The 25,507-nt window shown below is 48.2% G+C and overlaps 1 protein-coding gene across 2 annotated transcripts in view; it reads right to left on the bottom strand.

Moving 5' to 3' along the window:
* The window catches only part of FAM167A (family with sequence similarity 167 member A), a 29,341-nt gene extending 4,077 nt beyond the window's left edge, over positions 1–25,264 (bottom strand). Inside the window, exons 1-3 of one of the 2 annotated variants that reach the window (XM_081188845.1) lie at positions 24,914–25,264; positions 12,782–12,921; positions 4,769–5,297 (exon numbers count right to left, since the gene is read on the bottom strand). In XM_081188845.1, coding sequence (XP_081044971.1) covers positions 4,769–5,218 — 450 coding nt within the window. In that variant the 5' untranslated portion in view covers positions 5,219–5,297; positions 12,782–12,921; positions 24,914–25,264. Of the gene's footprint in view, positions 1–4,768; positions 5,627–12,781; positions 12,922–24,913 lie in introns of those variants that run through there. The other variant, XM_081188844.1, reaches the window with a different exon arrangement.
* Positions 25,265–25,507: the final 243 nt, after the last annotated feature.

Here is a 25,507-nt window from a genome sequence, read left to right as displayed (position 1 = left end):
CCAGCTTTCATTTGCTCTTTCAGGGTGAGAAGGGTCTCTCTCCCCCATTGTAAAACAAAAAAAGGGAGTCGGTGGGGAGCTGATCTCCACAGGATAGGAGCATAAAGGGGCAACGGACAAAGCCTTGTGATGGCTGACAAAAGGATTACAGCTCTGACACGGAGGAAAGGTGCCAGCGCTGAATCCCTGTCCCCTGGCTTCAGACTTGGTGCTCTGTTTCGGGTGTCCCAGATAAAAAGATCGAGTTTCTCACACATCAGATTCTCCTTTGGCAATAGATGAAGAACCAGCGACAGGTTAATTGTGGTGCAGGAGGCAGAAGGCAGCATTCTGGGCCAATGAAGCTGGCCTTTGTATATGATATTCTTAATCTCAGGGCGATAGGTTGGATCCCCCTTTGGGGCAAAAGATTCCTGCATTCTGGGGGTTGGATTAGATGCCCTTTGTGGTCCCTTCCATCTCCACAATTCTATGATTCTATTATCCTCTCTCTCTCTCTAATTGACGGGATTATACAAGGGAAGGGGGCGGAGATTTCTGAGTTGAAAATAAGTCTGAAAAAGCAGAACATATTTCTTCCACCAAACTTGTACATAGCTCTAAACTATGGTTTATTGCACCATGATTTATGAAACCATGACAAAGCTGCTTCTGGCGAACCAGAGCAGTGCACGGAAATGCCGTTTACCTTACCTATTTATCTACTTGCACTTTGACGTGGTTTCGAACTGCTAGGTTGGCAGGAGCAGGGACCGAGCAACGGGAGCTCACCCCGTCGTGGGGATTCAAACCGCCGACCTTCTGATCGGCAAGTCCTAGGCTCTGTGGTTTAACCACAAACTTGTAAGGTTTGTGGTTAGGCATTGCTTAAAAAATTGGTTGTTGGAGGGGCAAGTCCCTACCCCTCCAATGCAGGTGATGCAAGGGAATTCCGTTAAAGGAATCCAGGGGCTTTCCATGCTTTTGTCCAAGTCCCTGGCCTCTGGGAGCATGTGGGGAGAGGTGAAGGTCTGGTGCCCAGCTTCATTTCTCCCCAATATTGTTTTCCCTGACTGGCTTCTGCTGGAATCCGGAAATCAGTTCTGTCCCTGGACGGGGGAACAGATAGTCAGAACCAATGCCTAAGCAACCACTCACAGTTCTGTATTTAAATAAAGTTTTGGCCAAAATGATGCCAAAAGCCTTAAACAAAAAAATGCGTGTGATGTGTGAGTTATTGGGGTGGCTTGGGGACCTCAACACGCAGTGTGTACTACTTGGCTTCAGCATGTGTGCAGCTCTCCCTGCTTCTCCTCCTTCTGCCAAACGGACCCCCCCCCCAAAGTCCTGCTCCGATGGTGCCACCAGCTCTGCAGAGCGGTCTCAAGGTATGCAGGAAAAAACCCGAAGATTCCCTGCTGCCTGTCCTCCTTTCTAAATTCAGCAAAGGGCCCCGGTCAGCATTTCCATTAAATCAACGGAGGCTGGCATTATAATCACAGCCTCTGTTCGGTCTCCGGGCTGCAAGCAATTACAGCAAGCATTAACATCGATTGGAAGGAGAAGCACAAAACTGCTATTAAGCTATTTTGACCATGAAAGTACAGGAAATTCAGCCAACGGATCAAGTGATGATTTTCTCTAGGACACCATCACCTGTCCTCTTCTTTGGGGGGGGGGGGGCAAGAGTGCTTGGGTCATAGCTCAGTGGTTAGTGCACCCAGATTGTGTGCAGAAGGTTCCGCGTTCAATTTCTGGCATTTCAAGCCAGGGCTGGGACTGGGAGAACACCTGCCTTAAAACCCTGGAAATCTATTCATAGAATATTAGAGTGGGAAGGGATCCAAGGGTCATCTAGACCAACCCCCTGCAATGAAGGAATTTCAACTAAAGCATCCATGACAGATGGTCATCCAACCTCTGTTAAAAATTCTCCAAGGAAGGAGAGTCCACCACCTTCCGAGGAAGTCAGTGTCACAATGCCTGCAGTGCCACATCGGTTTGCAATGTTTTTATTTATTTAAAAGTCCTCATGGAAATTCAGTGGCATTTTAAAAGCATTGCAGTGGGTGGGCTAGATGATCCGTGGGGTCCCTTCCAATTCTGCAATTCTATAACTCAATTGTTTTCGTGCAAATTGCTCCTGACATACATATCTTCGCATGCCCTATTTGCCTAACATGCACATTTTTGCAAAGGCAACCGTTAACATAATACTTCTTACTATTGTCACTATTATATGCATTTAATAATAATAATAATTATTATTATTATTATTATTATTATTATTATTATTATTATTATTATTATTATTTATGCCCTGCCCATCTGGCGGGGTTTCCCCAGCCACTCTGGGCATCTTCCAGAAAAATATTAAAATACAATAATTCATCAAATATTAAAAGCTTTCCTAAACAGGGCTGCCTTCAGAGGTCTACTCAAAGTTTGGTAGTTGTTGTTCTCTTTGACATCTGGTGGGAGGGAGTTCCAGAGGGTGGGTGCCACTACCAAGAAGGCCCTCTGCCTGGTTGCCTGTAACCTCACATCTCACAGGGAGGGAACCGCCAGAAGGCCCTCGGAGCTGAACGTCAGTGTCCAGGCCGAACGATGGGGGTGGACACGCTCCTTCAGGTATACTGTGCCAAGGCTATTTAGGGCTTTAAAGGTCAGCACCAACACTTTGAATTGTGCTCGGAAACGTACTGGGAGCCAATGTAGGTCTTTCAGGACCGGTGTTATATGGTCTTGGCGACCTCTCCTGGTCAGCAGTCTAGCTGCTGCATTCTGGATTAGTTGTAGTTTTGCACACAAGTATATGCACACAAGTATATGCACTTTTTTTTTTTGCACACATTACTTTGCCGGAGAATGGCATTGCAAAATTCAGAGAAGTGCAGATTTCAGAGGATGCCTCCGCTTTGGTTCGTGTATCGTTTCCGAAAGTGTGAGTTGCATAGATTCACCCTGAAATGCAAATCAAATTTCTCCTTCCTCTCTACTGACTCTTCCCAGTTCTTTAAGAATTGAATGTGGGAGCTTCTACACGCAACACATGTGCTCCCAGTCAGGGGCGGAGGAAGAGGAGTGCGGGGGGAGCACATCGCCCCCGGCAGCACAATCCCGGTGGGGTGTCATCACTGCTGTTCCCCCACCTGTGCTGAGCGCCACACCCCCACAGTTGATGTGCCACACCCCCAGGAGTCATGCCACACCCCCGGGATGCACGCTGCGCCCCTGTGGGTGGCACGCCACATGCCCGGGACGCGCACCAGCCCCACCCCCGCCTGCCATCCACCCCCCAGTACCAGAGCATGAAGCTCCGCCACTGCTCCCTGTTGCTTCAAAGAGCAGTGCTAGAACCAATAAGTGGAAATGGTGGGGAAGCAAATCTCAGCTAAATTTTAGAAGGGACTTTCCAATGGCCAAAACATTATTGAGAGCCAGTGTGGTGTAGTGGTTAAGAGCAGTAGACTCATAATCTGGGGAACCGGGTTCACGTCTCCGCTCCTCCACATGCAGCTGCTGGGTGACCTTGGGCCAGTCACACTTCTCTGAAGTCTCTCAGCCCCACTCACCTCACAGAGTGTTGTGGGGGAGGAAGGGAAAGGAGAATGTTAGCCGCTTTGAGACTCCTTCAGGTAGTGATAAAGCGGGATATCAAATCCAAACTCTTCCAAACTCTTCTGTTAGGCAGCTGAACTGGCTGCCTTCAGAGGTGGCAAGTGTTCCTTCAATGCATGCATTTATTTGGCCCCAGGCAGGGATGCTGCCATTGACCTCATATTGCTCAGGCTGTTAGACTAGATGAACTCCAAGATCCCTCTCAATTACACAAGATTCCATGAATTCATGAGCTATGATCCCTCTCCAAATTGTTATTTTTTAAAAACCACATTGTTGAGGTTATCTCTTTTCTTTTAGTTATAGTGGTGAAATAAGCAGGTGAGAAAAGAAGACCCCCCAAACCCCCCCCCCAGCACAAATGAGCCGAATGTCAGGCAGGGGAGCTCAGAGACAGAGTGAACTTTCATTGCAATCTCCAGCTTGGAAGGAGTTTCTTAAATGCTGCTGGAAGGAGTATATAAAGTTATGCATGCCAGCCAGCTTACTGCATAAAGGACAGAGAGAAATAAAAGAAGGAACAATAGAGGGAATGGAACAAGAAGGAAGAGGGGGGAAATGGAACAAAAAAACGTTCAGACTGTAAGCTCATCGAGAGCAGAGGCCTATTTTTGTTTTTTGTTTTCCTACGGAATGAAGGCTTTGCATGTATAAATGAACAAAGGGAAAGAAGAGAGAGAGAGAGAGAGAGAGAGAGAGAGAGAGAGAGAGAGAGAGAGAGAGAGAGTTGTGTGTTTTCTGTGAATAATTGTGAGGTTTTTCTTCTTCCCTTAGGGTGAAATCCAGCACACACACATAAGAAAGTAGACCCATTGAAGTCAGAAGAACATGCAGCACTTTGAAGCTGTCACTATTTGAGGCTGATATTTAATCACATGCCAGCAAGTTCAGGGCTGCACACTTATTGCTGATGGGGAGGCCTTGTGCAACAAACCTGTTTCCCCAAGAGGTCAGACTTTTTGCAATAAGGAAAGTGCTGTGGTAAGTGCAGGATGACACTGGTTTCAACACCAAGCCGTCTAACTTCCCCAGAAACAAATCAGAACAGATTCTCATTAAATAGCCAACATCGTCTAACCTCCCTACAAAGAAATCAGGGCGAAAGCTCAATAAAACAGGTCGTCAGGAAGCGACGCAGTTAAAAGAACATCAGCAGGAACCAACTTACCAGTTCTTTCCTGAGCCAGTTGAGAGCCTCATCAATATTTCCAAAGCCTCTGATTTTCTCCTGGGTCATCACTGGAACTTGCGCTTTCATAGAGCCTCCATTGATATGAACTTGCACCTCTGTTAAAGGAACGCTTCCCCCCATTGGTTTCTCATCCCGGCTGGCTTCCGCAGGAGGCTCCGGGTGGTTTTTCCACGCAATCCCCTCCAGCTGGGCCTTCCACTCCAAATAGGAGGGTCTCCTCGTCTCCAGCCTCAGTTTCTCCGTCAGAGCTTTCAGGTTCCGCAAGTGGTCGTCAGGAGGAGCGCCTCCTCCCGTCTCGGGATCTGCACCGTCCAACATTTGTTCTATCTCAATCTTAGGGGCAGACACCTTACTTTCCGGAGGAATGCCATCAACATCCATCAAGAGGTTAGCAGAGGGCTCCAATATCCAGGCAAGACCATCCATGAAGCGATCAGATGCTCCAAATTTCCTTTGCTCAGAAGTTGGGACTCAGCGCTTTCAATCCAAGAACACGGGACACCATCTAAGCAGGAACACAAAGGCACATTGTTGGTTTTCAGCCGCAAATTGTCAAGGGGGGAGAAGGGGGAGGAACAGACGAGCAACCAGAACTTCCTTATATGACCTGAACTTGAGAAAAATGGAAGTGAAAGCCTTCAGCCTAAACCGTCTCTCTAAGAGACTTCGCCCCGGCTGCCTGGTGATGTTCTCGGGCAAGAGCAAACAAGCTTTCTCTCGCTTTCCCGCAGAAGGTTTTTCCTGCTGCAGAGAGAGACCTGTCAGGCACCGTGCTCAGGGCGAAGAAACGGATTACTAAGGATGAGGTCAGAGGGAGAGAAGAGTGGGAGAAATACTGTAGCAGAGTGTTGCACAATTAATAAACCCTTATCTTGTTAGCGTACTTGACACGATCTCAGCTTTGCATTGCAGAGCCTTGCTACCTGGGAGGCAAGGAAGGGCTGGTGTAATGGCTTATGGAAGCCCACCCACGAAAGCGATTAACAGGTGCAGATCTTTATTTATTTCTTCATACTTCAAGCCTGCCCTGAGAGCGCAGGGAAACTAATATGGCACAATAACTCTATTTACTTTAATGGAACAACGGCATTCTTGCGGTGTTGCCAAGAAGGAAGATTGCATTCCAGAGGTCTGGGGAAACAAAAGGGTTGTGCACCTTGTGCTGAAATGAGGCTATGATGGGGGACATTTGAGAGGGAGTTCCAGAACTGGGGTGGGGGGCCATCACCAAGAATGCCCTGTCTCATGTTGTGGGCCGTTCAACCAAAGCTGTACCCAGAGGGAAAGTGGGGCATCTCCACAGATGTTAATATTGTGGGGAGGCAGTTTGGGAGAAAGCCACTTCTGCCCTGCAGAGGAGGTGGGATTGCAGGTGTCACAGCCCAGCCCCTGCATGATTGGGCGAATCCCCGGCTGCGTCACCCCGTGGCCAGCCAATTGGCTGGCTTTGGGGGCGTGGCCCGCCCGATTTAAACTCAGGCGCGGCCAGGGATCTCCCTCTTTTCCCACATACCAGTCACTTGGTTTTCGCCTACCTCATAGCAAGTCGTCACAACTTTCTTAGTATTGGCGGTTAGGCATTGGTATTGGTATTGTTTTGTAGATGGAAGAGGGGAGGAAGCGCCATCACCTGCCCCGCATATTGAAGGGTAGTCCGATAAAGGATTCCGGGGGGGAGTGGCCCTGTTCGAAGCCTATGGAGGTGAGGCCCTAAGGCACACCCCCGAGCAGTGACCCCGGGGGAGTTCCTAGTTGATGTGCATCAGCAGGACTCCCCTACTGGTGGTTAACCCTTCCCGGACTTCAAGCGGAAGGGCTGAAGCTGGATAGTCGGTTAGGACCAATGCCTAAGCCAATACCACTCATCACCTGTAACCAATAAAGTTGTGGCCTTATCTAGCCCCATTAGCCTTAATAATTGTGTCATGTGTCTTTATTTCCACTGGGGGGAACGGGAACTCACCACACAAAGTATGTGCAGGTTTAATGGTGTGGGATGAGCGCTACCTGAGGGAAAGCACTTGTGAGGAGTCTGGATCCATTTTTGTGTGCTGCTGCCTACCAGATCCAGCATACATAGGGTGAAGAGCCGTCCAAGGCAGTGCCTCAACTCAGAATCCTGGGGTCCCCCTGTGTGATGGCCTGGGAATCTGATTCAGAGGCTGAACTGGAAGACTCCCAGCCTGCACAGGAGTCCCCGCCTCCGGGGCAGGGGCTTGAATCTGAAGGGCCTGCACCTGTGCCAGATACTCAGGAGCAGACACCTGATGTATCCGCTCTGGCTCCGGAGATGATCAAGGACCCATTGCCTACAGGTGCTCCTCTCCCAGCCCTCTCAGGGGAAGGTGAGGTTGCCTCTGGGTCCAGTAACCCTCCAGCCTCTCCTGAGCTACAGAGGCTCAGGGCAGAGAGGCGGAGGGAACTAAGTTGTCTCAGGAGGAGTGCTCGCCTTAAGGCCGGGAGAGGCGGGTCACCTGTAGACCGGGGCCGCCCTAGGCCTCAGAGGAGATAAAGGCCAGTCAGCCCAGTCCCAGGTTGCGGGAGCAACATCATTGGTTACCTGTTCCTGCTGGCACCCTGTCCTGCTTTCTGCCCGAGTTCCTGACCACGCCCGACTCCCTACCTTGGACCCCAGTTCAGCCTCGGACCATGCCGCACGGTAACCCCCTGGGACCAACACACCCTGTTTGCTCTGCTAGCACCATGTCACTCACTGCAGACCCCGGCCATCAAGTCCAAGCTCTCACAGCTGTTGACCCACATGCACCACCATCAGCTACAGCAGTAGAGGGCAGGGGGCCTGGAGCGGAATGAGCCCATGGAGAAATATAATCAGTCAGTCAAACCCTAACGGGAGATGCTGGGGATTGAACCTGGAACCTTCTGCATGCCAAGCAGATGCTCTACCCATGAGCAACATAGCAAGGTGCCTTTTACTGAATCAGATCATTGGTCCACCTAGCTCATTAATGTCAATGGCAGCAGCTCTAAGATTTCAGATGGGGAGACTTTTCCCAGCCCTATCTGGAGATTCTGGGACTGATTCTGGGGACATTCTACAAGCAAAGTGAATGCCCTACCAGGGTAGACCCTCCCAGTGTCCCTATTTGCCAGGGACAGTCCTGGATTCACAGAAGCCCTCCTGGTTTCTGATTCGATCCCTGAATGTCCCGAATTTCCTCTATTTTCAACGGAGAAATGTTGGAGGGTATGGTAGGAAGTCCCTATTTTCATTGGGGGAAAGTTGGAGGGGGCGTCTCTATTTTCAGTGGAGAACTGTTGTAGGGTATTGAATAGGACATCCCTATTTTCATTGAAGAAATGTTGGAAGGACATTTCTATTTTCATACGATCCCCAAGCCATCTGAGGTTTTTTAATGTTTAATGTTTCATTAAGTTCATTAAGACAATAAAGGTATTATTATTATTATTAGCATCATCATCAACATTAAATAGGACACCCCTATTTTCATCGGAGAAATGTTGGAGGATATGTTCGAGAAGCAGGCTGAACAGGGAACATAAATCAGCTGGTTAGGAGAAGAGAGAAGGGGAGGCCCAGCAGATCCACCTCCTCATTCCTCCTGAGCAGCCTTATCAACATTGAGGCCTATGAGGAACGGGAACGGAAGAGAAAAACTAGCCATGGCTTCTGGCCACCCTCTTTTTATTATAATAATAATAATAATAATAATAATAATAATAATAATAATAATAATAATAATAATTTATTATTATTTATACCCCACCCATCTGGCTGGGTTTCCTCAGCCACTCTGGGCGGCTTCCAACTGAATATTAAAAACAGTACAGCTTCAAACATTAAAAACTTCCCTGAAGAGGGCTGCCTTCAGATGCCTTTTAAAAGTAAAATAGTTGTTTATTGCTTTAACATCTTCTGGGAGGGCGTTCCACAGGGCAGGCGCCACTACCGAGAAGGCCCTCTGCCTGGTTCCCTGTAACCTTCCTTCTCGCAATGAGGGAACCACCAGAAGGCCCTCGGTGCTGGACCTCAGTGTCCGGGTAGAACGATGGGGGTGGAGACGCTCCTTCAGGTATACTGGACCGAGGCCATTTAGGGCTTTCAAGGTCAGCACCAACACTTTGAATTGTGCTCGGAAACGTACTGGGAGCCAATGCAGATCTCTCAGAACCAGTGTTATGTGGCCCCGGCGGCCACTCCCAGTCACCAGTCTAGCTGCCGCATTCTGGATTTTTCTTTTGTGTTAGGTCTAGGAATTGTTGCTGTGTTGCTTCTGTGGACAATTTGCTTCGTGTTTCCTCCTCTGGATGCTTGCGGGCTATGATTCATGCCACTCCAGGGTGGGGTGGCAGAGAAAGGTGTTCAGCTGCACAGAAGCCACAGAGAGTCTGTTGGCACCAAGTGGATTGGCTGCCCCACATAAGAGATGAGGTGGGAACCGTTGCTATGACCCTTGATGGTGTCATCTATCTCTGTTCGCAAATACATGCCTTTTTACGCACGTTCCAGGGACACGGGTGGCGCTGGGGGTTAAACCACAGAGCCTAGGACTTGCTGATCAGAAGGTCAGCGGTTCGAATCCCCGCGACTGGGTGAGCTCCCGTTGCATGGTCCCTGCTCCTGCCAACCTAGCAGTTCGAAAGCACACCAGTGCAAGTAGATAAATAGGTACCGCTCTGGCGGGAAGGTAAACAGCATTTCCTTGTGCTGCTCTGGTTCACCAGAGTAGCTTAGTCATGCTGGCCACATGACCCGGAAGCTGTACACCAGCTCCCTCGGTCAATAAAGCGAGATGAGCCCCGCAACCCCAGAGTCATCCGTGACTGGACCTAATGGTCAGGGGTCCCTTTACTTTTACCTTTATGCATGTTTCATTCTAGAATGTGTGTTGCTTTGCTGGAGAACTGCATTGCAAAATTCAGAGTAGTGCTGGCTTTGAAGGATAGCTGTGTTTCAGTTAGTGTGTCATTTTAGAAAGTGTGAATTAATATCTTAATATCGTGTGTGTGTGTGTGTGTGTGTGTGTGTGTGTGTGTGTGTGTGTTTACACCCAGGTATTTGGTATTAAGCTGCTATTCTTATTTTTTGTCACTGTTGTTCTGCTTGCTTACCTTAAGGCAGAATTGTTAATTTGTTGTTTATTCGGCTTATTCATATTATTTTGCTAATTTTGTGCATTGCTTTGTTTTTATCACTTGATTCCCTGCTCTGGGATTGAAACTATTCAGCGCAGAGCAGGCTTTAAAAGCTGTAAATAATATAAATAAATAAATTAAGAGAGCTGGATCTGAATCTCACCTTTACCATATATATCAACAAAAACAAAAACAGTGTTGCCTTCCCCTCTGCCCCAAATTTATCCGAATGGGAAAGAGAGAAATAGGAATGTGACTTTCTCCAAAATGACACAATTAGATCTGGTGCTGGATTCAGAAACAGTTCAGGCTTCTTCTTCTAAGGGTGCGATGTAAAGCAAAACCGACTTTTTGTCCACCTGGGAACGTGGCCAGAAATGAACTCTTGGAACAACCTTGTGCAAACGCATTAAAATGTAATTTGAGCTATTGGGTAATTGTCCAGCCTGCTGGACGCTTGCTGGGAATTCATATAATTCTGACACCAAATCTGTAATTATTCTGGGGGAATCTTTTCACAGAAAGAATTCTATTGAAAAACAAATCTTTTTAGAGAACACAGGTCTACTTTCTCCTCAACGTCGCCATTGTTCTGGGAGCAGATGCTCTAAATGGGATGTTGATAAAAGGTATTCACAGAGAGAGAGAGAGAAGAAAGTGAATCTCTGGCTCCCTTGTGGCTGTTAATTGGGCATTTGTTTTATTTTCTGGAGAGTAGGCAGATAATACAGGTAGATAATTTGAGACTCTTGTCTTAATAAACATAAGTCATCTATAGGAGAGAGGTGATGCTAAGGCCATTGCAAACCAAAGCACTTCCATCCTTCAAAACCCATCTGAATTTTCAAAGCAGTTTTTCAGGCAGGTAATGGGGACAAAAATGTACACACTGGGCTCAAGAGAGACTGTGTGGTGCAGTGGTTAGAGAGTTGGGCTAGCAATCCTCACTTGCCATCAAGGTCACTGGGTGACCTTGGGCCAGTCATAGTCTCTCAGTCTAACCTACCTCACAGGGTGGTTGTGGAGGTTAAATGGGGAATGGGAGAAGAATGTTTGCCTTGGAGAAAAAAATGGGATATAAATGCAACTAATCAAGTGTGCATAAAGATGCGTATAATGACAAAAGAAGAAATAAAAGAAGCTATGGGCAAGCAATTTAAAACCACACAGCGTCTCCAAGCAGGACCCCGTCACAAGAGCAACACTCTCGCCTCCTGTGGGTTCCAGCAACTGGTTTTTAGAAATCGGGTCCTCCCTTAAAGAGGGCATGTGTTGTGGTGAGACCTGACAACCTAACCCTGCATTGTGGGTGGGTACGTTTGGATAGCCACAACAACCAATTGGTAGGTCCCTTGATGCAGGGTTCAATCAGGCCAATGGGACTCAAGCTAAACAGATCAAGGGACCTATATATACCTATGCACGTGACCCAGAGCTTCCTCTTTCGGTGCGTGCATCGGAACACCTGCCCACCTCTCCCTATATCTAGGGCTTTGCGCTTGACCTTGCTATGCCGTCACGTGTCGTCTGTCATTGGGACATGGACACGGCAGGAATTTTCCCCACTTGGCTGATTGGCTGTTGCTATTTGGGTTTCGCCTGCCATGTAGCAAATCGTCACAACTTGCAAGGTTGCGGATAGGCTCTGGTTCAGGTGATAGGGATGGGAGAACGCTCTCCCATCCCTATGTGAAGGGTATTCCGTTAAAGAAATCCAGGGACTCGATGGTTTGGTCATCCCCTGAGAGGGGGTTGTGCCCGTGCCTGAGTCCAGGGGGACATTTAGGTGGTGGAGATACCCTGCTCCTGGCTTTCTGCTTATCCAGGTGTTCACCCTTGGCTGACCTATGCTGGTGCCTTGGGTCAGTGCTACCTGCAACGGTGCAGAGAACTAGTCGAACCAGAGCCTATGCAACCATTCACTTGCCGTAATCAATAAAATTGTGGCCTAAATTCTGCCAAAAACCAAACCAAAATTTGAGACTTGTCTGAATTTATTTAAGGGGGAGGGTGGCGCTGTGGGTTAAACGACAGAGCCTAGGACTTGCCAATCAGAAGGTCGGCGGTTCGAATCCCCGCGACGGGGTGAGCTCCCATTGCTTGGTTCCTGCTCCTGCCAACCTAGCAGTTCGAAAGCACGTCAAAGTGCAAGTAGATAAATAGGTACCGCTCTGGCTGGAAGGTAAACTGCGTTTCTGTGCACTGCTCTGGTTAGCCATAAGCAGCTTAGTCATGCTGGCCACATGACCCAGAAGCTGTACGCCGGCTCCCTCAGCCAATAAAGCGAGGTGAACGCTGCAACCCCAGAGTCAGTCACGACTGGACCTAATGGTCAGGGGTCCCTTTACCTTTACCTTAAAGGTCTAAACATGCAAGGTTGATGACTCCAATCGTGGAAGCAGAGCATACCTGGAAATGCCGGGACTTAAACCTAGGATTTTCTGCATTCAGTGCAGATGTTGTTCCTTGGATTGTTTTCAATCTGGCTGGTGAACAGAAGGCTGGACTAGAAGAGACTTTGGTCTGTTCCATCTTTGATGTTCTAACGTCTGCAACGCCTGTAAACAGGGAAGACTACAAAGCCCAGCCGCTTTTATTTTTAGCAGCACTTCGGGTTTATTTACTTCCTTCTCAGACGTCGGTTTCCCCTGTCCAAAATGATGGCTGCACAAATGACCTTTGACTTAGGGAGGCCCATCACCATGGTTACTGTGAATCTATTCCCCTATCTAGAGGAAGATCTTCTTAATCAAGGGGAGCGGTTTAGCAAGGGCCATAAATGCAACTGGCTCTTCATGCAGGGAATTCGTTTTCCTCTCTCCCTCCCTCCACCATAATTCATAAACTGAAGCTGAGGTGAACGGGACTTACCTGTCTCCAGCTTGCCTTTTCCTCGCAACGTTTGGAGTCAAATCGGCGAGATTTTCTTCGAGGAAAGAGCGTTCATGTATCCAGGAGGACTGCAGTCAGCCTTGAAAGTCCCTCCAGCCAGAGGAGAGGTTAACTGCCATCTGTGTGATAAAAATATATTGAGCAATCAATTAAAGCCGCCAGGAAGAAATATGTCAGCCTGGAAATTTACAGAGAAAGAGAGAGAGAGAGAACTTAACTTTGAAAAGTCCCAGGGCTGATTCTCACAAGTGAGTCAACATCACAATGTATTTTAATTTTAATACAAATATTAATGTGAGTTATTATTTGCATTTATTTGTCACTTACAACAGAAAATGTCTCAGAGCAACATTGGATTCCTGGTGAGGCAGTTTACCATTTGAACCACACTACCACACACTACGCAGGTGGCGCTGTGGTCTAAACCACTAAGTCTTGGGCTTGCTGATCAAAAGGTCAGTGGTTCGAATCCCCATAACTGGCTGAGCTCCTGTTGCTCGGTCCCAGCTCCTGCCAATCTAGCAGTTGGAAAGCACACCAAAAATGCAAGTAGATCAATAGGTACCGCTCCGACGGGAAGGTAAATAGCGTTTGCGTGCATTGTTCTGGTGTCAGTGTTCTGTTGCTCCAGAAGTGGCTTAGTCATGCTGGCCACATGACCCAGAAAAACTGTCTTCGGAGCGGACAAACACTGGCTCCCTCGGCCTGTAAAACAAGATGAGCGCCCCAACCCCAGAGTCGTTTGTGACTGGACTTAACTGTCAGGGGTTGCTTTACCTTTACCTTTACCTTCACCCACCCATATATGCTTTGCTGTGGAAGGGTCAATCTCGATTTGGGAGTGTGGTGAAGGAATTGCATGCCGGTGTCCCCACCAAGAAACGTCTTGGAGTTCTCTAGGAGATGATCTACCCAGGTGAGGCTGCCTACCTGTCAATCACCTGACATCCCAATGGCATCAAGTGACCTGGTTTGGCCCACACCTTTTGGAATCAACCAGCATGGACAAAGGCACAGTGCTTTTCAAGTGCTGATGATCAGAGCAGTTGGCTTGACCTCTCGGACTCAATGGGGATACATTTAATGTGCGTGTCTAACACCAACATCTTCCCCAAAAGAGCAGAAGTAAATAACATGATAGCCAATTGATTAGGATCAACATGACAGCAATCCTAACTCCCGTGCATTGTTTCCTGTGAGTAAGCTTCCTTGACCTCAGTGGTGCTTGCTTCTCGTTGCATCGGTTCAAGATGTGGAAGACATTGAACTTTAATGAAAGGTCATCGGCTGACCGAAATGGCTTTTAATTAGAAACGCAGTCTTGCAAAGACCTGCTACCTTCGAAACAGCTATTGTGAAGCAGGAACCTCATTAAAAAAGGAGATGAATCTGGCCTCTGCTTGGTTATATTTCTCATTCTCTGACTCTCTTTATGGCTACAGTAAAAGGTCACAAGCAAACGTGAAAGCCTTGCTATCACCTCTTTCACTTGCTGGAGCAATGAAGGACCACCAATTGCCCTTGTGCTCCAGCAGATCACATAAGCACTCAAGAACACAAGAGCACTCTCCTCTCCTAGCTCAGCTGGTTAGAGCATGGTGCTGATAATGGCAAGGTTGCAGGATCAATCCCCATATGAGACAGCTGCTTATTCCTGCATTGAAGGGGGCTGGACTAGATGAGCCTCACACTCCCTTCCAACTCTGCAATTTTATGATTCCTATGATGGAGGAGATGTTTGCAAGAGGTAGCAGAGTCACCTTCAACCTTGCGGAATTGGATTGTGGGGTCTTCATTGCTTGCACAACACAGAGATTGTTAGGAGCATCCTACTCTCGTGTAGGACCCTAGCAGAGACACATGCCCGACCGGCATGTTCTCTCCCTCATGGTCGATCGTTCGGAAGCTTCAAAAGCTTTCTTCAGCCCGAACATCACAGCGACTGATACCAAGAAGGATAAGCATACTTAGGGATCCGCAGAGTATTCGCTGTTTGCGTAACAGACCTCAGTAGCACAGCATTTTGGCTAATCTACTTTATTTACATATAATACACTCGGAGCATTCTGCCTTAGCTCCTTCCTCTTTCTCATCAGACAGCAAAGAGAAAGAAACAAAGGACAATAGTCCCACTTTCCGGAACATAGTAGTACAAAACATCCTGAGTCCGTCTTGTTCCCACACTGTGGAATGAAAACATGCACTGTCATTTGATAGACAGCAACCTCATGACTGCAAATACAGAGCAGGAATCCCAACAGAGATAACCCCCCCTGCCTACCTCTGTAGAAAACTAACGGCTTTGCTAGAACATTCTGGTGCCGCAACCTCATTCTTTAATCAAGTACCTCAAAGTGCGTAAGTGGACGGTGTTTGCATTATTACAGTGGAGAGGTATTTAAGTATATACTTAAGCAATTAGCATTCCTTTGCAGCTTGAAGGAGCTCCCGTTACATAGTTCACATATCTCCACCCAACTTTTTAAAAAGTCACAAGCAGCCCTACTCATAACCAGGAAGCATTTTAAGAAAAGAAAAAGAAAGAGAATGTTACAGGCGTTTGCAAGGAGTGGCTGCATCAGGTGCAGATCAGAAACCCAGATAAGGGCGGCATAATGCAAGCTGTTATGAAAAGATTCCAGCCACAAAGCTGGCAGATTTCAGGATCTTCCCTGACCAGATAAGAAGAAGTTCTAAGCCCTTTCTTGACAAGGTCCTTCTGTACCCTAGAGAAATCCAACCCCGTCTTAGAGGCATTGGATGGAGTTCCAGAACCAAAGCCAAGTATGATCTTTGCATTCCTCCCAGTTCTTTGGAGTAAAATGAGGCGACTTTAGCCGAAGGGGAGGCATGGCTCATTACCCTCAGAGAGTTGGAAAACATCCATTGCACCTGTGCAGAGCATGTCAGTATGTGAAGGGAGGGACATTTAATCTATAAGACCCTGCACACCCCAGAAAGCAACAGGCTTTGACAGTAAATGGGGAGAGATGCAATTTAGGTGTTCAGAGCAACAACTGTCAGGAGGTCCTACACATGAGTAGGAGTCTGGCAGAGACACATGCCCCCCTTGTTGTTCATTTGGGAGATTCAAAAGCTTTCTCCAGCCCAAACTTCACAGCGTCTGATACCAAGAGGCATCAGCACACTTCAGGATCTGCAGAGTATAGGCTGTCAGCGTTCAGACACAGTAGCACCGGTTTTGGCTATACGTTTATTTACATATACACACTCGGAGCATCGTAACTCAGCTCCTTCCTCTTCAGCATCAGACAGCAATGAGAAAGAACAGAGGACAAATGTCCTACATCACAGAAACACAGTAATAAAAACATCCTGCCTCTGTCACTTCCCACAATGTGGAATGAAAACAGACACTGTCATGTGATAAAAACAATTCCATGACTGCAACACAGGGAATGAATCCTAACAGCAACCTCATTCACACGACCCAAGTGCCCCATATTACTCCAGTAGCCAAAATTGAAATTGTGTAAACCTTTTGGGGGAAAGTGTATTTCTGAGGTTTGATGGCTCATAACACCACTTTTCTTTGGAATAAAACCATAAAATTATATATCAATGGAAAGATCATTTAATGAAAAATGTAATGCAACAAAGGTTGTTCAATTATCTGTATTCTATCAAATGTTATAGCCAAATAACCAGAAAAAGGAAGCACGGCTTGCTTAGGTTGATATGCAGTAGCTTTCCTCTATTTGAATGTAGCCAATGAGCATGAGCGTTTAGAGAGTCAATCAGGTGTCATAGAATCATAGAATCATAGAGTTGGAAGAGACCACAAGGGCCATCGAGTCCAACCCCCTGCCAAGCAGGAAACACCATCAGAGCACTCCTGACATATGGTTGTCAAGCCTCTGCTTAAAGACCTACAAAGAAGGAGACTCCACCACACTCCTTGGCAGCAAATTCCACTGTCGATCAGCTCTTACTGTCAGGAAGTTCTTCCTAATGTTTAGGTGGAATCTTCTTTCTTGTAGTTTGGATCCATTGCTCCGTGTCTGCTTCTCTGGAGCAGCAGAAAACAACCTTTCTCCCTCCTCTATGTGACATCCTTTTATATATTTGAACATGGCTATCATATCACCCCTTAACCTCCTCTTCTCCAGGCTAAACATGCCCAGCTCCCTTAGCCGTTCCTCATAAGGCATCGTTTCCAGGCCTTTGACCATTTTGGTTGCCCTCCTCTGGACACGTTCCAGTTTGTCAGTGTCCTTCTTGAACTGTGATGCCCAGAACTGGACACAGTACTCCAGGTGAGGTCTGACCAGAGCAGAATACAGTGGCACTATTACTTCCCTTGGTCTAGATGCTATACTCCTATTGATGAGGCCCAGAATTGCATTGGCTTTTTTAGCTGCCGCATCACACTGTTGGCTCGTGTCAAGTTTGTGGTCAACCAAGACTCCTAGATCCTTTTCACATGTACTGCTCTCAAGCCAGGTGTCACCCATCTTGAGCCATCAAACCTCGGAAATACACTTTTTCCAAAAGGCTTCCACAATTTTGGCCACTAGTGTATTGGCAAAGCAGCATTGGTTCAAAGTGTGCCCATGCTGAGTAAGGGTCAGACTATCTATCTCTCGATCCATTCATGAAGTTTACAATAACACAAGGAGTTGACTTTTTCAGAGTCTGACCTGGAGATGACAGAGATAGATGCTGCATGGACAGCATGTGATCTGCCCCTGAGCTATGGCCCATAAAAGCCCATAAAAGGTAAACCAATAAGATAAAGGTAAAGGTAAAGGGACCCCCGACCATTAGGTCCAGTCATGGCCAGTTATTTGCAGACTAGGGCAGACCAACATGACTACCTACCGGTAACCAAATCCCTTAACTGTTCCTCATAAAGCTTGGTTTCCAAACCTTTGATCATTTTGGTCGCCATCCTCGGCACATGGTCCACCTTGTCAATATCCTTCTTAAACTGTGGAACCAGAACTGGGCCCAGGACTCCAGGTGTGGTCTGACCAAGGCAGAATGGGGCAGAACTATCACTTCCCCTGACCTGTACAACTATACTCTTGTTGATGCATTTGTTGAATCGCATTAGCGTTTTTGTGTGTGTGTTTTTGCCTTTTTGTTGACTATAATTTCAGTTTCAATTGCAGTAATTATTTCTATGTGTGCATCTATGCAGATGCAAATAATCCTTTCATGTGTGAGAGTGAGGCATACTTTTGGCAAGTGTTTATCCTAAAATAGCTTGTGCTGTTAGATGGCAGCTTCCTATGAATGACTTAGAGACCATGTCTCCAAACAACATTGATTCCTTTTGGAAATGTACTATATTTACTGTACTCTCAGAATGGGGGGGGGAGGAGGAGGAGGAGGAGGAGGAGGAGGAGGAGGTTATTATTTGTACCCCACCCATCTGGCTGGGTTTCCCCAGCCACTCTGGGCAGCTTCCAACAAAGATTAAAAATACATTAAAATGTCACACATTAAAAACTTCCCTGAAGGCCTTCAGATGCCTTCTAAATGTCAGGTAGTTGTTTATCTCTTTGACATCTGATGGGAGGGTGTTCCACAGGGCGGGTGCCACTACCAAGAAGGCCCTCTGCCTGGTTCCCTGTAGCTTTGCTTCTCGCAATGAGGGAACCGCCAAAAGGCCCTCAGCGCTGGACCTCAGCGTCTGGGCACAATGATGGGAGTGGAGATGCTCCTTCAGATATACAGGACCGAGGCTGTTTAGGCTTTCTCCCTTCTGTTCATGGGTTTAAAAAAACAAAACAAAAAGGAGAATTTTTTATTTTATTTTGTTTTATTGACAGGAGCCACACCTGGGAGGCAGTGGGTCTCCTACATCAAGCTTCAGCACTTTCTCAGTGGCAACTTTGCATTGATAAACGTTGCCATAGTGATCAGCGAAGAGATGGCCAGCAAGCTTTGAAGCCACGGGTTAGCAGCGAGGCTCTTCAAAAAAGAAAAGAATAAAAACATCTTCCACAGCCACACTTTCTTTCCTGTCCTTCAGTGGCAAGGGGAAAAACAAGCAGAGGGGTGTTGAGCTGTGTGGAAGAAAACTGGGTGCCAGTTTGAAAAGAGGTTTTTTTTGTTTTTTTTGCTTTAGGGGACGTGTGATGCATGGGCAATCCCACTCCCAAATACTTGCCTACATTTGAAGGAAGGAAATACAGTGGTACCCCACAAGACGAACGCCTCGCAAGACGGAAAACCCGCTAGACGAAAGGGTTTTCCTTTTTGGAGGCGCTTCGCAAAACGAATTTCCCTATGGGCTTGCTTCGCAAGACGAAAGCCCATAGGGAAATCTCCGGGGAGCTCTTTTAAATGCTAGCGGTGGGGAGCAAAGCCTTTCCCCCCCACTCCGGCCTTCAGAAGAGGTCCAGGAAGGCTGGCGGGGGCCGAAAGGCTTTGCTCCCCAGCGCCAGCATTTTCCGCCAGCAGTGGCAGTGCTGCCGCTGCTGGCGGAGAGGTCCGCGAAGCCTGGGCGCGCTGATGTCAGCGCGCGCAGGCTTCGGCATGCCGGCCACTCTCCACCAGCAGCGCCAGCGCTGCCGCTGCTGGCGGAGAGGTCCGTGAAGCCTTGGCCAGACAGCTTTTGAAGGCGGGGGGGGGGAGCAAAGACTTTCGCCCCCGCCAGCCTTCAGAAGAGGTCCAGGACCTTTTCTGAAGGCTGGTGGGGGGCAAAAGTCTTCCCCCCCCCTGCCTGCCTTCCCAGGGGCTTTTAAATCGCCCCGGACAGCGGAGAAGCCCTCCGCTGTCCCGGGGTTTTTTAAAATGCTGGGGGTGGGAAGAAAAGCCCTTGTCCCCCCCCCAGCCTTCAGAAGAGGTCGGGGGACAGACTGTCCCCGGACCTGGTCTGAAGTCGGTTTCCCTAGGAACGCATTAATTGATTTTCAATGCATTCCTATGGGAAACCGTGCATCGCAAGACGAAAAACTCGCAAGAAGAAAAAACTTGCGGAACGAATTAATTTCGTCTTGCGAGGCACCACTGTAGACAAATGGAATGGCTGATGGGAATTATGGTTTAGCAACAGCTCTGGCGGGCCAAAGGTGCCCAACCTGATTTAGGCCCTAAAACATTTTTTGGGGGTAGAAACAGGGGCGGAGGAAGGGGGGCGAAGGGGGCGGTCCGACACAGGTGTCACCACTGAGGGGGGGTGACAAAATGCAGGGCGGCACTCACCATGTGGCCTGCAGCACGCCCAAGCCACACAACTCTCCTGGGAGACACACCCGGGGGTAACCCAAGCAACGCGGTCCAGGTCCGGTCCCGAATCCAAGTGTTCCCCGAGGAGTCAGTCCGACAGGGCCAAGGCAGGACACGAGGCAGGAAAGCAGGCAAGGTCAGGCACAGGATCACAGGCAGGTTCTGGCAAACAGCAACATTGCTCCCGCAACCTGGGGCAGGGTCCAGCAGCCTTTTATCTCTGTCGGGGTAATGGCCGATCCTGATCCCCCGGTGACTCACCTCCCTGTCTTGCCAGAAGGCGAGCACTCCTCTTGCGAGTACTCAGGTCTCTCCTTCTCTCAGACCTTAGTCTCTGCAGCCTGGGAGATGTCGGTGGGTGACTAGACCCAGAGGGCGCCTCAGCCTCCCCTGACCCAACTGGTAGTGGAGCAGCTGTAAGTGATGGCCCAGCTGAAGGCAACGAGGTCATCCCCGCATCTGGAGCCAGGGCAGCCTCAGGCCCCTGACTTGGCCCAGCTGGTGCTTGTTGCAGGGAAACCTGTGCAGACTGGGGCTCTTCAGAATCAGGCCCCAGACTAGGTTCAGCTGCTGCCTGAGGCAAAGGATCTGGTGTGGACTGAGACTCCTCTGGCTCTGAGTCCGAGCCTGAGTCTCAGGCCATCACAGACGTGGTGGTTTGGGTGTCCGCAGGCTTCGCGCTGCCCAAACAGTCCGCCCGCTGCCTGCCCCCCAGCTGTAGGGCGGCTGAGTGGGAGGAGGCAGGCAGACTCCTCAGAGGCCCCACGGTATGTCCTTCCTGGCTCGCCCTACCCCTGCGGGCGGCTGGCCCCACCCCTGGGTGCAGGGCATGCGCGCTGCCCCAGTCGCCCAATCAGCTTGCTCCACCGCTGGGCAATAATGGCCTGCGGGGCACGGACTAGCCACCCCTGGTTCCAGTTTTGCATGCACACAGTGCTAAGTGACCATTCAGTAGACCATTCAGTAGACCCTCCAGATGTTTTGGGGCTACAATTCCCATCATCCCTGACCACTGGTCCTGCTAGCTAGGGATCATGGGAGTTGTAGGCCAAAAACATCTGGAGGGCGAAGGATGAGGAAGCCTGCAGTAGACTGTCATCCGTATCAGACCTATGCCAAGGGCCAAGGATTGATCAAGGCCCCAGATCCCACTTTTTTTAAAAAAAATAAAAAATCCCAACAACTTGGAATTCCACTAATCATCAGCATGAGGCCATCATTTCGATTTTCTATCACGCCGCTAAATATTTGATGTAAAAAAAAGATAAGAAAATTCACAGGAACAAATTCATTCCAGCCCTGCTGAGAGTCCTTAGAGTTTGCTGACAACAGGATGCAATTTTCTAGTGCTTTTGCAGAAGGAGGTTGAGAAATTGCAGAACAGCATTTTTCCACCTTCCCAAAGCTGTGCATTGCAAAAAAAAAAAAGGAACATCCTGCTCATTTAAATGGATGCATGGACATGAGCCTGCAAATGGGTAAACAAATATAGGAGCAAAGCCAATGAATAATAAATGGGAGATTCATATTATATCAGAGCATTATGCCCTTGGGGAAATCTCTCCCAGGGTCTGTTTGCTTGACCCTTGGTGGTGGGGGGGGTGTTGTCACATGGTGCTAAGATTGCCAGAATTTTAACTCAAGAAATCCAGCATTTCTAGGCATGTGCAATGTACTGGTCAGAGTGCTGGACAAGGATTGGGGAGACTTGGGTTCAAATCCTACCACAGTCATGAAGCTCACTGGGTGACCTTGGGACTAGACTGTCTTTCAACCTATCCTACCTTGCAGGGTTGTTGTGGACAAAATAGGGGAGTAGAGAATGATGAACTCCTTGGTTGAATTATAATAATCGAAGTTCCTTCGCCTTGCTTTTCAACATCTACATGCAGCCGCTGGGAGAGATCATCAGGGGGTTTGGGCTGGGAGTCCATCAATGTGCAGATGATACCCAGCTCTACCTCTCTTTCAAATCAGAACCAGTGAAGGCGGTGAAGGTCCTGTATGAGTGTCTGGAGGCGGTTGGTTGGAGGATGGATGGTGGCTAACAGACTGAGGTTGAATCCTGACAAGACAGAAGTACTGTTTTGGGGGGACAAGAGGCAGGCAGGTGTGGAGGACTCCCTGGTCCTGAATGGGGTAACTGTGCCCCTGAAGGACCAGGTGCGCAGCCTGGGAGTCATTTTGGACTCACAGCTGTCCATGGAGGCAGAGGTTAAATCTGTGTCCAGGGCAGCTGTGTACCAGCTCCATCTGGTACGCAGGCTGAGACCCTATCTACCCATGGACTGTCTCGCCAAAGTGGTGCATACTCTGGTTATCTCCCGCTTGGACTACTGCAATGCACTCTATGTGGGGCTACCTTTGAAGGTGACCCGGAAACTACAACTAATCCAGAATGCAGCAGCTAGACTGGTGACTGGGAGCGGCCGCTGAAACCACATAACACTGGTCTTGAAAGACCTACAGTGGCTCCCAATATGTTTCCAAGCACAATTCAAAGTGTTGGTGCTGACCTTTGAAGCCCTAATGGCCTCGGTCCAGTATACCTGAAGGAGCATCTCCACCCCCATCATTCTACCCAGACACTGAGGTCCAGCTCCGAGGGAACCAGGCAGAGGGTCTTCTCGGTAGTGGCACCCGCCCTGTGGAACGCCCTGCCACCAGATGTCAAAGAGAAGAACAACTACCAGACTTTTAGAAGACATCTGAAGGCAGCCCTGTTTAGGGAAGCTTTTAATGTTTGATGTATTACGGTATTTTAATATTTTGTTGGAAGCCTCCTAGAGTGGCTGAGGAAGCCCAGCCAGATGGGCGGGATATAAATAAATTATTATTATTATTATTATTATTGTTGTTGTTGTTGTTGTTGTTGTTGTTGTTGTTATCATCATCATCATCATCATCATCATCATTATTATTTGTGGCATACTGCCTTTTTAGGTAGGTACATTTTTGAACACAGAAAAGGATCCTTTTGTGCATACAGTGGTACCTCGGGTTAAGCACTTAATTCGTTTGTATTCTTAACCTGAAACTGTTCTTAACCTGAAGCACCACTTTAGCTAATGGGGCCTCCCTCCTGCTGCCGCTGCACGATTTCTGTTCTCATCCTGAAGCAAAGTTCTTAAACCGAGGTAATATTTCTGGGTTAGTGGAGTCTGTAACCTGAAGCATATGTAACCTGAAGCGTATGTAACCCAAGGTACCACTGTATTTGCAAACTGTGCTAAAAATGGACCCACCCCATTTCATAGCAAACAACAAGAGCAACAACCTTCCTTACTTTCATTCTGGGCTTCTAAAGCAGTCTTTCCAATCTCAGATCCTTAGGAGTTAGGAACTTAGGAAGGTGTCTTATATACCAACACAGACCACTGGTTCATTTGAGCAGTGACTTTCCGGGGTCTGAGGCAGGAGATGTTCCCTACCAAAGGTTGAACCTGAGACCGATCTCCTGAGCATCTTCCCCCAAGGGCTGAGATCAAAACCTGTCACTAGCTGTGGAAGAGAGCCCACCTTTCGAGTGCTTTTCTTTCGCGTTTTCAAAAAGAGGATGCAGAACAGCAGACAAAAGGAGAGAGGGAGGGAGAACCCACCCATTTCATCAATGAGAACTGCAAAGGGTGTGGAACGTGAACCTTTTCAGTAAGGCTTTCGAAGATAAATAAGAGACAGGGGTGGGGAGCTGAGACTGCAATCGTATGAAAATCACAGGCTCTGAGGGGAGAAATTCGATCCAGTTCTCATCCAAAGGCGAACCTACAAAATTTGCACTTTTTGAAATAATAGTCGGAGTCCTCTTCTCAAATTCACACTTGTGCGAATTTTGCTGGGCAAGTAACAGGCATGAATGTGCATACACTGGGATGAAGCATGCATAGAAAGGCACATTTAGGTGAAAACAGCATATGAAAATGCAATAAATTGGGGGAAATTGCTTTCAAAAAAAATGTAAATAAGGGTGGGGGGAATGCACACAGAAACGTTCACAGGCGGAGAAATTTGCACTAAAATACAGGTGAATGTTCATGAGGACTAGTAGATTTTTCTCCTTACGTGCAAATTCATGGGGAAATGTGGAGTACTGGAGTCAAGATAGGAAGAATAAGAAAAACAGAGAGAGACAGGAATGGGCAGATCTGCCCAGCCCTCGTTCCCTCCAGCCACAGAAAACACAGGACCCATCACATTCATCTAGGTGCAACATGAGTTCGAACAGAATCTCACCACCTTTTCTGCTCACTGCTGCCATAATTGTGGACGCTGCTTCATTCAAAGCGCTGGTCCTCATTCCACATCTCCCCACACCCGGAAGGCATCTCAGCTGCTCTTACTTGAAACCTCGCGTCCTATTGTCCTTCTATCGTTGACACCGTGCTTCCATGAGGTCCCTCAATGTTTCAAGATCCAGATTTCGTCCTGCACCACTCATGACTTCTTGGCAGGGTGTGTGTGAGAGAGAGCGGTCAGAAGGAGTGCTGTTGTGGGGCTGCTCACACACCCAACAAGCAACAGGCTCAGAAATAAAGCCTGCCTTCCCTTATCAGAAGATAAGCAGAGAGACATCTATCCTAATTCCTCTAAGCAGGTTTTAGGGGATGAAGGGGCGTGTTCCTTTCTGCGAAACCGGCTGCCGAAGCTGCACTCTTGCAGTCGCAACCTTTGTGGTTTTTAGAAATATATGCACATATATAGGATGAAATTGCCCAGGGGAACAAGATGCGTAAATGTCAAAGTCTCCACCTGGTGGTAAGAGCCCTGGGGTAAGCGTGGGTGCAAGGATTTACACACCATTGATAAGGTACCGGTAACATCTTCAGGAAACGATCATTCCCTGCCTCCTTTCAGGTGGTGGGTGGGATGGAAGGTGGCAGAGAAGCTGGGGAGTTAAAAATATATTAAACTTACCAAAATTTGCAAGGCGTCAGGGGCGTCCCCCATTAATATTCCAGTGGTGAGACTTCAACGCTTTGCTCTGCCTCTCTCGCTCGGCTTTCTAACTTGAATATCTTCAGCTGTGCTGCTGCTGGTGTTGCTTCCAGTCCTCCTCTAAACCTCCAAGTCACTGGCTGTGTCTCTCTTGGCTTTGAGAAATGTGTGTGCATCTTTTTTTCAAAGGGACGTCTCTCCCACCATGTGTGTGTGTGTGTGTGGTTGCGTCAAGGCCGTTGCCTAGCTACCGCCGTACTATTCCAGTTTGAGGCTTTTCACGCCGGTATTTCTGTCCGCCGTCTCTCATTCATGCCAGCCAGCCTGGGATTCTGCCTCCCACTAAGACATAACCCTGAAGAGACCCAAAAGAGAAAAGAATGCCTCTCTTTTTTTCCTTTTTTATCAAGTGAGGCTGGGTCCTAAGACCTGCCAGGTTTCATTCAAGATTCCTTGCAAGGGGAGTTCCAGGTGCCTAGACAGAAATCATAGTCATAGTGTTGGAAAGGGACACCCAAGGGTTCTCTAGTCCAACCCCCTGCAATGCAGGGATCACAGCTAAAGAATCCCTGG

This window comes from Podarcis bocagei (assembly GCF_964188305.1).
Source record: "Podarcis bocagei genome assembly, chromosome: 3".
In the NCBI taxonomy this organism is placed as follows: domain Eukaryota; kingdom Metazoa; phylum Chordata; class Lepidosauria; order Squamata; family Lacertidae; genus Podarcis; species Podarcis bocagei.
Note: the sequence above shows the minus strand (reverse complement) of the source record. Positions and strands in the feature narration are given on the sequence as shown.